Genomic DNA, 14101 nt, shown 5'->3' with positions numbered 1-14101 from the left:
TCTTCAGAAAAGTGACAAATCTGCCGACACAGTGGGGGACCCTAAACAGCCTGTCAACTCACTGGCCGTGTTCAGTACTCATTATTAGTCTCAACATTTAAGATAAGTAGCTAACAGTTACGGGGAAGGTTGATTCTCCCCAAGTTTTCTGAAAGGATAGTGAACACGTGAAATATTAGCTCTGCCTTCAATTTGTGGGGGAGAAGGGGGAGCTAGGGGTCTTCAGTGACGAGGCGGCTTAGAGAGAATTTGTAGGACTATATTTGTTAAGAACAAACTCTAGTGGCAGAAAGGCCGAGAAGTAGAATATTGCGGAGGGTTGAAACTCAATTCTTTCCTGAATTATCCGAAACAAAATAACTTTATGAAATCATTTGCCGCTTGACTGAGTGTAACACCACCTGACATATCATTCTTGCAGCCTTTCCAAACGGCGCTTTCTGATCTTTTTTAACCACAAAGTTATATGGCTCCATTCCGAAAGTGCAAAACACAAACTTGTTGTGGATTTTGGAAATCGCACGCCATCAAACTCGGTAATAACTAGATCCGAGCGGGCTCTGAAACACACGTTGCAACCGGGCAGCTGTTGCAGCTCACTCTCGGCATGTTTACATCTTTGCTGTTAGTCCCGGGCACAGGGCAGGGAGCTCACCTGCAACACCCCCCCCCCCCGTCCCCACCCTACCGGGGGAGACAGTGACTCCACAAACTGTGTGCCCCAAACTAGCCGCTTTCATTACAGACTCAACATGAAGCTGTTGGGAAATTGTTGAATAATTTCAAGGATATATATTGCAGGTACAGCGGCTCGAACATATCACTTTTCTTAAACAAAATGCCCTTTTAGCCAGCTTTCAGTTCCACATCATACATATATGCTTGATCCGCTTTACAAAAGAAACCAGTTTTTAAAGGAATGGACACATGCTCGCTGGTGGAAATGTCACGCCAATAATTACTTGGAAGCACGTTTTCAACGTAAGGGTCGTCTAAGATTTTAACCGGTGGAATCCAAAATCTCTCCCACTCAATCATTACCGAATATTAACGCAACAGTGACACGGTCAGTCTGTTTATTGCGGCTTGGTGCCGGGAGCAAGCTGGTGGGACCTGAGATACACTCACACAGGCACATACACACACACACATATGCACAGACTGACATATCCATACATTCAGACACATTCACACACAGAGGGATAGACACACACAGACTAACACACAGACAGACACAGAGACACAGACACACAGACTAACACACAGACAGGCACAGAGACACAGAAACACACACAGGTTAACACAGACAGACGCAGATGCACACACAGATTAACACAGAGATTAACGCACAGACTAACACACACACACACACACACACGCAGGCACTATGGAAATATAGTCCCCTTTCCCGGCACGGTGGCGATAGCAGCAGCTACAAGTTGTCTGGCAGCTTTACTCCCACATTCACCTGCTTTCCATTCTCCAAGCCCTAGCCCTGCTGCTGCAGACCGTGTCGGAAGTTTGAGAGAAGCTTTCTGGCAGTTGGGCAACAGCGCCCACTGTTTGTAAAGAAAGCACAGTCCGCTCACCAACCAACTGCAAAAACTGCTTCACAAACTTCCCATCTCCTCTTTCTCCCTCTCTCTCTCTCGTTGCCTGCCTCGCGTTTAACTTCGCAACAAAAACTAAACTTCAGTGGTGGAATACCACCAGGACCCAAATTTGCCCCTGCCTCAGCCCCTCAACCTTTCTCAGGGAGAGCAACAGCCTCCGGATGCGGCCAGTGCAGCCAGAAGTGGGGTAAGAGAGAGGGGGTGGGGTGGGGGTGGCGGGGTGGGGGAGGAAGGGGACTTGGCAATGCCATTCCGGGGCTGCCTAGGGATGAGGTTCCACAGGCTGTATTGAGCTCTGCATGGCAGGTTCATGGAGCTTGCTTGGATGAGACCCCCACATCGATTGTCTCTCCCTCTCTCTCACACACACACGTTCAGTCACACACACACACACATACACGCAGTAACACACACAGACACAGTAACACACGCACACTGTAACACAACACACACACTCAGTAAGACATACAGTAACACAGACACAGACTCAGTAACACAACACGCACTCAGTAACACACACAGTAACACACACAGTAACACACACACGCACACACACTCAGTAACACACACAGTAAGACAAAATGGCAGAGAGGGGAAAAGCACAGAGAAATGGGCTAATGCACCTACTTGTGGCCAGTTTGCGAGCCCTGCCTTTGGATCTCATGGTGCTGTATCCGGCGCTGCTGGGGATTCTCGATCTCTCTCTCTCTCTCTCTCTCTTCCTCTTTCTCTCTCTCTCTCTCTTTCTCAATCCGGACTCGCTATCTCTCCCGCATTGTCAGTTTAGACACCTTCGCACATGCGCACTGCTTTGCTGCCGCGCCGCCAAAAAGTTTGGCGGATGGATCATTTGAAGCGAGATGGTGTCAGAATGTATCCAAAAGCAAAGCACGTTCCCCCCGTCCCCACCCCAAACCCACACCCCACTTCCTCAACCACCCCAACCCCCTGGGGGACAGAGAGAATGCTCTGTCCCGCTCTAGCACCGGGGATTAGTGACTCCAGGCAGGACATCGACCCTAATCCCTGTCCCCTCCCCCGCTGGCTCCTAGCCCCAGCCACCGTGGGCAGAGTGGCTGCACCGAGCCCACACTCACTCCGAGTAGCTTCATCACTGCACTGAAAGCACCAGGCGTCAACCCCATCCCTCTGGTGTATGTGTCAGCGTCAGTCTGTTAGTGTATCAGCCTGTGTGTGTGTGTGTGTGTGTGTGTGTGTGTGAGTGACTCTGTGTGTGTGTGTGTCAGTCTATGTGTGTGGGTCAGCCTGTTTGTGAATCAGTCTGTGTGTCAGTCTGTGTGTCAGTCTGTGTGTGTGTGTCAGCCTGTTTGTGTATCAGTCTGTGTGTCAGTCTGTGTGTCAGTGTGCCTGTGTATCACTGTGCGTGTCAGTGTGTCACTGTGCATCTGTGTATCCGTCTGTGTCTTCGTGTATGCGTGTCAGTGTTTGTGTTTGTGTATGTGTCTGTCTGTGTGTGTTTGTGTGTGTGTCTGTGTTTGTGTATGTGTGTGTGTCTCTGTGTGTGTGTCTCTGTGTGTGTTTGTGTTTGTGTGTCTGTGTTTGTATATGTGTGTGTGTCTCTGTGTGTATGTGTATGTGTGTGTTTGTGTGTGTCTGTGTTTGTGTATGTGTGTGTGTCTCTGTGTGTATGTGTATGTGTGTGTTTGTGTGTGTCTGTGTTTGTGTGTGTATTCAGGACACTTGATATTTTGAAATCAATGAGCGATCAGTCTTTCACACCCCACGTTCCTGCACACAGCAGCTCCAAGTGAGACTACCTGAACCATCATCAGTAACTTGTTAAAATCATCTTCAGTGTATCCGTCATTGTGCTACAATGTATGCACATTCACTGATTTTCCGAGACGGAGAATGTTCGTCAAAATCTTTGCATTGTGTAGATTTTGAATCGACTGTAAATGAATGGCCGCTTTGAGCTCTCCTTATATCTCTGTCCGCTCACCCTGATTTAATTTATCGGTGATAATAACGGAGGGGTCTGCACCCTACAGCCAGTGGTCAGTCTAAATACACACACACACACAGAGGCACAAACACGTACACAAACATACATACACACACACATACACAAACACAGACTGATACACAAACCCACAGACTGATACACACACACAGTGACACACTGACATACACATACACAAACACAGACTGATACACAAACCCACAGACTGATACACACACACAGTGACACACTGACATACACATACACAAACACACAGACTGATACACAAACCCACAGACTGATACACAGACACACAGACTGACACATAGAGTGACACACTGACATGCACAGTGATATACATGCACAGTGACACACACACAGACTGACACCCAGACAGTCTGACACATAAACTGACACACACGCAGACACAGACACACACATACAAACACACACACAGGCACAGACACAACACACTTAAGCACACACCGCCCATTCCCATAGAAAGTTTATTTTGAAAATGATAGCTTCCCTGAGTTTCAGCTTTCGGTGAATCAGTCAACCCAGTTTCGCTGTTGCTGTGTAACCGGCAGCTCTCTGCCCGTGGCCGCTGCTGAGATTGGGAACTTGGAGAATATTTATAATATGATAAATATTTTGAAAGAAAGAAATCGAAACTTTCAATTAGTTTGAAACGGCCAAGTTCCCAGCACGTCAATCTTTCCTCCCTACAGCGAATCACGCTGGGAACGTGGATTTTCACTGATTTCGTTAGAGGGAAGCTTCAGCCCATGTTCGCTAACTTTGTTTTACAGCGGCGACGCACTGTCTCGCCATTCGCCCCCCCCCCCCCAATTTGTTACAATATCCTTACCCCATCCCCCAGACCTCACCCCAAAACACGGGGCTTGCAAGGGGAGCGGCAGCACATAGCCACCCGAGGTGGGGTAAAGGATAACACGGTAGCGCCTGAGTTGCGGCAGCGTACGATCGTACAGGAGACCTGCCAGGCCACTGCGTGACTGACCCTCGTGGCGAGCGGACCGGCTTCACGGAAGGTCCCGTGAAAATGCCTTCGAATTTCGCCACCCCATTGTACAGGGAGGGCCAGTGAAGATGGATTGTAACAGATTTGTAGCTCTTACATCCTTTCACCCAGAGGCACAAACACACAGCAACAAACCAATGGCCTCGAATAAAATAATGCTTTCTTGTAATTATTAATCTCTAATATTCACAATTATCGCCAATCGTAAAGAAATAGTCTGACATTCTCTACAGCCGGAGAATCTGAAACAGCTTCACTTGTTACTTCGCTGGGAAATTCAATTTTTTTTAACAATCCGTCTACGAAATAAATCCTCGAGTGCGGAACCCTCTTTAATTTAAACCTCAAAAATAAATGGGGGAGTCACCAAAACATTCCGTTCGGGATCTGGATCTCAAACCGTTGAGGTCTGAATTGAGAATATTTTTAACATCTCTACTCAGTCTGATCAGAGAGTCTTATTCTGTGTTCGTTTGAAATAAAACAAAAATGAATTTTGAAAAGATGTAATTAAAAGAAAATTAGACGTTTGTTTTTTTTAAAAAATCTAAAACAAAATGAGTCCAGTCTGGAAACGGGCAGAAGGAAGACAATTTAATTCGGGATGGTGTATATGTCCCTTTTCAGACAGGGAGCACTGGGTAAACCATCTGAAATATCTCGTAGGTGGAATTATTAAAGTAATCGATTATCAATAATAAGTGTCCAGCCAGGGAGTTTATTGGTGATCCATCGCTCACCACAAGCTCGTCTCATTGTATTTTGTAATTACATTTAGCTTCGAATGAGCCGCAGTGTAAATCCGGCCTTTTGAAATAAACATTTTTTTTCTAAGTTGAATCGCGCGCTGAGATCTCAAAATTAATGATATTCATATTTGATTTGTTTAAAACTGGATTATCCTGGTAAGGTTTGGCCAAGTTTGGGGAGCAAGTTTGAACACCCCCACCCCCCACCCGGTCTCCTCTTCTGCTTTTTCAGTAGCTCTCCTTTCCATCTGAGTTTGCTTCAGCTCAGACACGGCCAATGAGACCGGAGTGAAATTCCTACAAACATGGAATGAGCTTTTTTTATTCAATCGATGACCGTTCCCCAGACTGACGACACCAGCAACGAAAGGGCCAGAGAAAGTTTTTACCCGATTAAAAAAAAGAATCTACCATTCCGCTGTAAACGCTTTTTTTTTGCTTCCACATATTGTCAAACAATTACGTATTTGTTGGACAAGTTATTCTCTGCTATTGTCCCTGTTCACTGAACTTTACCTCATGTTACTGAACTCTAGGAGAACGGGTACAATAGAAAAATCTAGATGCTCTTAACTACCAGCAGATTAATTTAATCACTGTAATGCAATTATATGCTGTTTATTCAGGGACTGATTTAAAGCCAGCTGCTTAAAAATTAAACTAGTGTCTGACCAAAGCCAGCGAATGGAGATTAACCCACTCCCCTCATGTGGACGCCAGGTCTGAAGATTACAGCTCAATTTGTCTAACTGGAAATGGTCCCCCTCCCCATGCCATAACTCACTGTTCTTAATAACAATTTTTTAAAAAATACACCTTTTATACACCGACCTCATGACAGAAATGGAAAGGAGCAGAGAGATATGGATAGCCCCTTGGGCTGTAATCATTAGAAATTAATTGGGTTCAGGGCCTTGGGTACTCGGGCTAAATTAATAGCTTGTCCAGCAGTTCAAATCCAAATCCTGTCCAAGAAGGAACAAGCGGTTTGAGAGAGACCCCGGAGACGCCGAAAAGCGGCTGCTCCTGGCTGTACCTACAACAGTCAGTTTATAACAGGCAGGGACTGGCAGAGCTTCTGCAGCAAACCACCCGAACAAATTCAACCTCTGCTTCCAAAACAAAAAATAAGCCCCTTTTTTTATTATTATTTATTTGTAGGTTGCAGAATAAAGGGAAGAGGTGGAAGGGACGGGAGGGGGTGCTGAGGGGGTGGGGTGGGGGGGTCTTGAACACGTCGAGCTGTCGTGGATGAAGTAAAAGTGAAAAGGAAGCCTCGGGCGAAAGGAAATTACTGCAAGCCCGCGTGACCTTTCAGAGAGGTAATCAATCAAGTGATCAAGAGGGATATTTATCATTGTTCTATAGGGTGAGCGAGCGAATACACGCAAGCTAACTCCGCCAAAAAAAAACACAACTTCAGACAAACACAGGAGCAGATCACCGCAAAAACCAGCCCTTCCTTCACTTCATCCAGTCATCACAGGCTGTAGGCTCTGAGACCTGAGCAGAGACAACAGGCAATAAAGGAAATGGCAGAGAAATATGAAGAGAAAGTCAAGAGGGAGAGAGGGAGTTCTGATGGACTGGATGGGAGATGTGGGGAGAGTGGGGGACTGGATGGGAGATGTGGGGGTGAGGGGAGTGGAGATTAATGGGTTGGGGTTGGCAGATGTGGGGAAGTGGGGTATTGACGGACCGGGTAGGAGATGGGGGAGTCTGGGGGTTGGGTTTGGGAGAGGCTGATGGTGCTATGACATGAGCATTATCCTGTCTCCATTTTGAAGGTGTGTTTTAAAGCTGTCCATTATGAAATATTTTGCAGCCAGTCTTTGGAGAAGTATCAATCATTTCCTATAAAAGCAGAATCTGAACAGGAGTCACTGGACTCTCTCTCCACAAATACTGGCAGATACACTGAGTTTCTCCAACATTGTTTCTATTTGTTCCACTCAATTCATGGCAGGCATGCCCCTGCTCACTTGAACAAAACAGTCTATAGCATGGTATAAATTGGCATTGCATAGGCATCATCACTCAGAGATGGTGAAGGTGAAAAATGAAATGCTGTTGTAACAGCCAGTAAAGATCAGAGGTTATGATTAAAATTTACGACTGCAGAATGTGGATAATTCCAGATTGGCCCAGTTGACACTAAAGTCAAACATAAGCACAGGTGAGAAACAAAACCATGGATCCATACATCTTAAGTATAGGAGCTTTCAGTGAAATTATCGTAGAAATGTGACAAATATACATTATAGGGGAAAAGAACTGAGCACAAAAAGAGAATTTGTTTCTCTCTCTCTCTCTCTCTGTCTCTGTCTCTCTCTCATTACCTGCATTTTCTCTTCCAATGGACCGAATGGGTGCAGATTTTACCCCAACTTCTACAAATGGAAAGTGAAGGGGAATAAATGAGCAATGGATCCAGGGAGACAGACCCAGTCAGCCAACTAAACAGTGATGAAAGCTCTCGACCCACGGAAGCAAAAGAAATGGCAAGATATACTGGCACTCCTATACAGACGGGAGACCTCAATCCACAGGCAGGCCAATGGAGATTACTGTCTATTCTGTGAGGCTCCTGAATAAGGATGAGGAAGAATGCTTGACTCCAGAGCTGTTTGCCAACCTCCCCTTTTAAGAGCGTATTTATCAGCAAAGTTGGCAACAGTTTGAAGTACAAAATACCAGCACATTGAAAAGATCGGAGGAGACGATACTGTAAATCAGGATGTGTTAACTAAGTGATGTCAAGTTTTACTTTTAAAAGTTTGGGTGTGTATGAAATTCTGGAGGACTGAGAGAGACCCAGAGTTCCAACATTTTGCCCCTCTGACAAAATAATGCAGTAGTGTAAGGAGCAGTCCACTGAGAAAGGCAGAATGAGGGACAAGAGGAAGAAATAAAGTGGAAGGGAGAGAGAATAGCCTTCAGGCCAATGGGAGGAGGATGCTAAGAGAAGATATAGACTGCAAGATTTGCAGTTTAGAAGGGTTAAAAACAAAGACTGGATGAAGTCTGACAATAATTGTACCAAACGAACAGAGCCAAGCAACAACACTTAAAACAGAAATCTGATAGGTTTTGAGCTAGATGTGGGAGGTTTTGTTTATCAGGCATTGACCTACCAGGGATTTAAAAAGCTTTTTGGAGGAACAGTGTTAGAAGTTTTGTCTGAATTTGGATTTATAGGTTATTAAGGTTTGAAGGTAAAAACAGGTGTTGGCACAAAAAGGGTGGAAGAATGGTTCAAAGAAGTAATTCTTGCAATGGTGAAATGGGAGTGCCAATTGAAACTGGAGGAGACAAGAATATCAACAGAGAAAGATAGAGTGGAGCCAAAAGATAAGAGCGCATAAAGAAATTGCCTTTGATGAATTGAAAGAAACGTGATTTTCATCTTCCCGGAACTGAAGAGAATAAATATCAGGATATAAGGAATTTGCATTTGTATAGACCATTCTATACCTTCGGAAGTTCCAAATGCCTTCATAGCCAATGTACTACATCTAGGATGTAATTTTGTTGTAAGGCAGGGGAACCGAATGAAATGATTGCACGATGGAAAATAACAGATTATATGTAAAATAAATTAAATCCGAATTAAATTGATGCATCATCAGAACTGGAGTGAAAAAGAAAGTCAAAAGTGATGGGAACAGTCTTGATGTGAAGGAATGAAACAGAGAGTAGAGGTACAGGGAGGCAGGTGGTGTAGGAAATAAACCAACAACTAAAACACAGTCAGCGGCCAAGTGAAGAGGAAATGGAATCGTCACCAACAGGGTTTTGGTAAATGACTAACGGTTCAGTCATGTTCAGCGAAGTCTTAAACTGTAAGACTTCGTCTCTTCATTGCATCATCCGTGCATATAATAGTACGGAGGTGTGGATGTCATTAAGCTCAGCAGTGGGAAATTGTATGGGCTAACCTCACATGCGTCTAACGTTTGCGTAACAATTAAACATCATAATCTACCACATCTTCGCTCAACTAAGCAGATAGCGTTATTCATTGTTAATTTTCTCCTTGAGTAGTCTCTGTGACATTCAGTGGGGTGTAATTCCACATAGATACATAGATCAAAATCCCTCCCAATAGCTGTTCCAGAAACCGGCAACTCTCTGTCTCTCCACCATCAGTACTGAGGGTCTTCGTGAGCAAAACCAATTCTAAGATCGCCCCTGGGCAAACCTTCTGGCCAAGCCAGTTTGGGGCCATTCGGGGGAATGGGGAGAGACTCTGAACTGGCCCGGAGTCTGCCAGACTCTATTGACCCAATGGCAGAAGAGTTGGAATTCTAGAACAATGAGAAGGAGTAGAACAGCTCTGCACTTTCCCCAATCAGAACAGAAATTGCTGGAGAAACTCAGCAGGACTGACATCGTTCCCAAGACGGAGAAAGAAAGCGCAACGTTACTGGACGTTGCCTCTTAGAATAATAGTTAGAACTAAACTTGGTTTTAGTACCTCCGTTTATTTTAACATTCAAAACATTGACTCGAGCATATCCAATCAAATTACAGCGCATCATATCAATAAACGGTGGACAAGCGAAGGTCCTAGTGCTAACTAGAGAAGTTAATGAATAAAAACGGAAAGAACTGCAGACGCTGTAAATCAGGAACAAAAACAGAAGTTGCTGGAAAAGCTCAGCAGGTCTGGCAGCATCTGTGAAGAAAAGTCAGAGTTAACATTTTGGGTCCAGAGACCCTTCCTCAGAACCGGCACCCGTAACGTTAACTCTGACTTTCCTTCACAGATGCTGCCAGACCTGCTGAGCTTTTCCAGCAACTTCTGTTTTTGCTCGAGTAGTTACTGGACTGGCTGGTGGTCAAAGGCTGGTTAAACGGTCATACACGGACACGGCATACCTGGTCGAATGATATTTTCACTTTTTTTAACAACAAAATAATACCAATACTAATATTCCGTTAAGTTCATCCTTCTGGGGAATCTCCCGGTAATTCATTCATGAAACTTGAGTTTCCAAATATCGATATATTTAATTCCGCAAAGTTACCAATTTGAAGCGTTGCAGAACCGGTACCTCAAACGGCCACATTTCCACCCCAGCATTAACCTCAAAACTACATCACGGGACCTATCAGTTCATGTCAGCGTCCTGTCCTTATCCAAGAAAATTTAGAAAATATCCCGAAATCTTTGGTTTAGCATCGTGATTACAGCGGCCACGCTTTTGTGGTATGATTTTAATCCTGGGGGTCCCTACAAGAGAAATACTGTACATTTGGAAACTTCAGGCCCTTTCGCCAGAGCAGCGGATGCACACAGCATCAGGCAGACTGCCCTATGAGGAGCTAACCCACCTCTTATCAATAACACACTGGGAGAGATCAGGAATGGCCCATTTACTAACAACAGCCTGTGCCGTTTTCAAAAAGGGGAGCTGAGATTTACGGGACCTTCTCTTTAACAGTAGGCTTTCCTTTTTATAGGCACGTGTCCGCCGCCGTCCCCAAACTTGGGAGAACTGAGAAAAGTGGTGGGAAATACGCCGTGGGCTATGTCCTTAAGAAGGAGGTTCCGAGTATTTTCAGACTGATTCTTCCATCTGTTAACATCGCTGCTTCTCGGGAGTTCGCGCGGACAAAGTCTCAAACCCCCAGGCAGGGCAAAAGCACACAAACCTATTGTCCAGCGTTTACTGAGGGCGGCGGCAGGGAGGCACATGTCTCCATCTGTACCTGATTAGTAAATGTAGCGTGTGTGGAGCTCAATAAAATGGGCCTCAGCCAGATCGTAAGTGTGCAGCTCCTCCAGCTGGTCAATCATTTCCCTCAGCCCCTGCGCTGTGGGGATGGCCCAGAATTAACATTCGGGAAAAACGGCCGCCGATGTTTATAAATAAATAAATAACATTTTAAAGTAAATAAAGAGAGCACGTTTCAACCAATGAGTTAAATACTGTTGCTTACTCCATTACAACAGTTTAAGATAATTGAAGCAAAATAAAAATATGGACGAAGTACGACATTTGGCCGTTTGAGCCAGCTCCCTCATTTAATACATGATGTGCAGGCGCCGGTGTTGGACTGGGATGGACAAGGTCAGAAGTCACACACTATCAGGTTACAGTCCAACAGGTTTACTTGAAATCACAAGCTTTCACAGCGCTGCCTCTTCATCAGGTGAACCTGTGTTGTGTGACTTCTGACTTCGGCCATTCAATATGATCATGTCTGATCTTCCAACTCAGTCCCTTGTTCCCACATTCTCCCCATTCCTTTTGATCACTTTATCCCTAAGAACTTAATCTAGCTCCCTCTTGAACAACATTCAATGCTTTAGCCTCAAATGCTTCCGGTCACAGAGAATACCACAAGCCCCCCACTCTCTGGATGATGAAATTTCTCATCTCAGTCCTAAATGGCCTACCCTATATCCTGAAGCTGTGCCCCGCTATTTCTGGACTCCCTGGTCATCAGGAACATACTTTCTGTGTCTGGTCCTTGACATTCAGTTAAGTTCATCCTTCTGGTGAACCTCCAGGTTACTCATTCATAAAACTTGAGTTTCAAAATATCGATATATTTACTTTCGCAAAGTTACCAATTTGAAGCGTTGCAGAACCGGTACCTCAAACAGCCACATTTTACCCTTCATCATTAAGCTCAAAACTTCATGACGGGACCTATCAGCTCATCACGGGACCTATCAGGTTTCTATGGGATTCATTTTATTCTTCTGAACTCCAGCCAATATAGTCCTGACTGATCCAATCTTTCTTCATCTATCAGTCATGCTAGCCCAGAAATCAAAATGGTATGCCTTCTTTGCACTCCTTCAATCACCAGAACATCTTTCGTCAGAAAAGGAGACAACATCTGCACACAATCCTCCAGGTGTGGTCCCACCAAGATCCTGTGTAATTGCAACATGACATGTATGCTTCTGCACTCAAATCATCTCTCACCATGAAGGCCAACACACCATTTGTTTTGCATTCCTTAAGGCTTGAAAGGAAAGTAAAAAGCTTCTTCTTAGAACATCAAATGAGTCCGAGGCTGAAGTGAAAATGGGGAGCAGGGCAGCTCTAAGCTGACCTGATGTGCAGCTGATGGAGAGAGAGGTCCAGCATGTGCATATTGGGACATATGGCACTGTGTGGATCTCAGGGTTTGGTGACAGCAGCTGCCTGAGAAACAGTGAACATCACGAAGATACCTGTGATCCGGGGAGATTCAACACTTGAGTTGGTATCCACATGGGTGAGTATGATGAGTGTGAGCTGGTGGCAGTCTCTGAGGAATGTGTTGTGGCCGTGGAAGCAAGTGTTAGCAAATACCTTGTTAATCACCAGAAGCAACAGTGAAAGTAATGATAGTGGACAAGAGAAGTAGATTAGAATGGATATCCTGTTAGAAGGAGAACTCCTTTGAGGTGGGTTTAGCTGGAACAGATACGCAAGTGAATTAAATACTAAATAAAAACCGAAAGAACTGTGGATGCTGCAAATAAGGAACAAAAACAGGAATTGCTGGAAAAGCTCAGCAGGTTTTGCAGCATCAATGGAGAGAAATCAGAGTTAACGTTTTGGGCTGAGTGACCCGAGGAAGGAAGCAGTTTCTATTTTTAGTACCATTTAACCTTCTCCACCACCGGCCGCACCTGCCTACTTCTCCACAGAGACCTCATTTCTCAAACTACCGCCATTCACACACTGTACTTCATCTTTGGTGCATTTACCCACTCACTCAACTCATCCAATACCAAAATCATCCTTCAACAGTATCTTACAGGTAAATAAGGAACGGAAGTAGGCCACTCGGCCCTTCGAGGCTGCTCCTCCATCCAATAAGATCATGGTTAATTGATTTTTATCTCAATCCTACCGTCCCACATATCCGAATAATCTCCCAATCGCTCAGGATTCATCTATCTCAGCTTCAAAATTACCTATCTATTCTTCATCCACTGCCTCCTGATGCAGAAGGCCTTCAGGAAGGTATCCAGTTAAAATTAAACTATCGTTCATTGCTTTTCTGGAGAATGTAATGGTTAGTTTTATATAAAGCCTGGCTAGGTCCATAAATATCTCAAAATAACTTGACGTGCAACGGATGGAAAGAAAATGCTATTCAGGAAAAGCTGTAAAATTGCTAAAATATTTAATTGTAATGGATTCAGAGCTTGTAATGCCTCATCTGTTAATGGCGACAATCGTAAAGTATTTCGAACGTCTGCATTAAATATATCATTGCCTGATTGGCATATGGTTGTGTCCTTTGGAATTAATTTTAGTTTCATTCATTGGTCATCACACAAGCTCCTCTGTAACAATAAAGAAGGTTTTTCTCTTCCTTTGACAGAGTCCAGAGCAGGGAATATCAAATTGATTTCATTAATTCGACAGACGCGGATGCAGAATAGCGCTCTGTCGCCACCTCCTGACCAAATCGACATTCACAGCTTCCCCTCAGTTCAACAAAAGCCTTGTTTCGACTGGGGTAACGCAGTTTGGAGCTGGGGGAACACAGAAGGCGCGGCAGCATCAGAGGAACATGAAGGTGAAATAGCCCTTCAGAAGAAGGTCCCGACTCAGAGCATCAACTTTCCTGCTCCTCTGATGCTACCTGATCTGCTATGTTCCTCCAGCTCTATACTGTTATCTCTGACTCCAGCACCTGCAGTTCCTACTATCTCATCTTTAGATTGGCCCGTTCTAACAGGTCAGCGATTGCCTCTCCGAGAGGCCACAGC

The 14101-nt window shown here is 44.7% G+C and overlaps 1 protein-coding gene across 7 annotated transcripts in view; it reads right to left on the bottom strand.

Annotated features, from left to right (window-relative positions):
- Window positions 1-2396, bottom strand: part of mecom (MDS1 and EVI1 complex locus) — a 992273-nt gene extending 989877 nt beyond the window's left edge. For all 7 annotated transcript variants that reach the window (XM_059651242.1, XM_059651246.1, XM_059651243.1 and 4 more), the window contains exon 1: window positions 2241-2396. In XM_059651242.1, the coding sequence (XP_059507225.1) occupies window positions 2241-2277 (37 nt within the window). In that variant the 5' untranslated portion in view covers window positions 2278-2396. The remainder of the gene's footprint in view (window positions 1-2240) is intronic.
- Between the last annotated feature and the right edge of the window lie 11705 nt (window positions 2397-14101).

Source organism: Stegostoma tigrinum, chromosome 14, assembly GCF_030684315.1.
Source record: "Stegostoma tigrinum isolate sSteTig4 chromosome 14, sSteTig4.hap1, whole genome shotgun sequence".
Lineage (NCBI taxonomy): Eukaryota > Metazoa > Chordata > Chondrichthyes > Orectolobiformes > Stegostomatidae > Stegostoma > Stegostoma tigrinum.
Note: the sequence above shows the minus strand (reverse complement) of the source record. Positions and strands in the feature narration are given on the sequence as shown.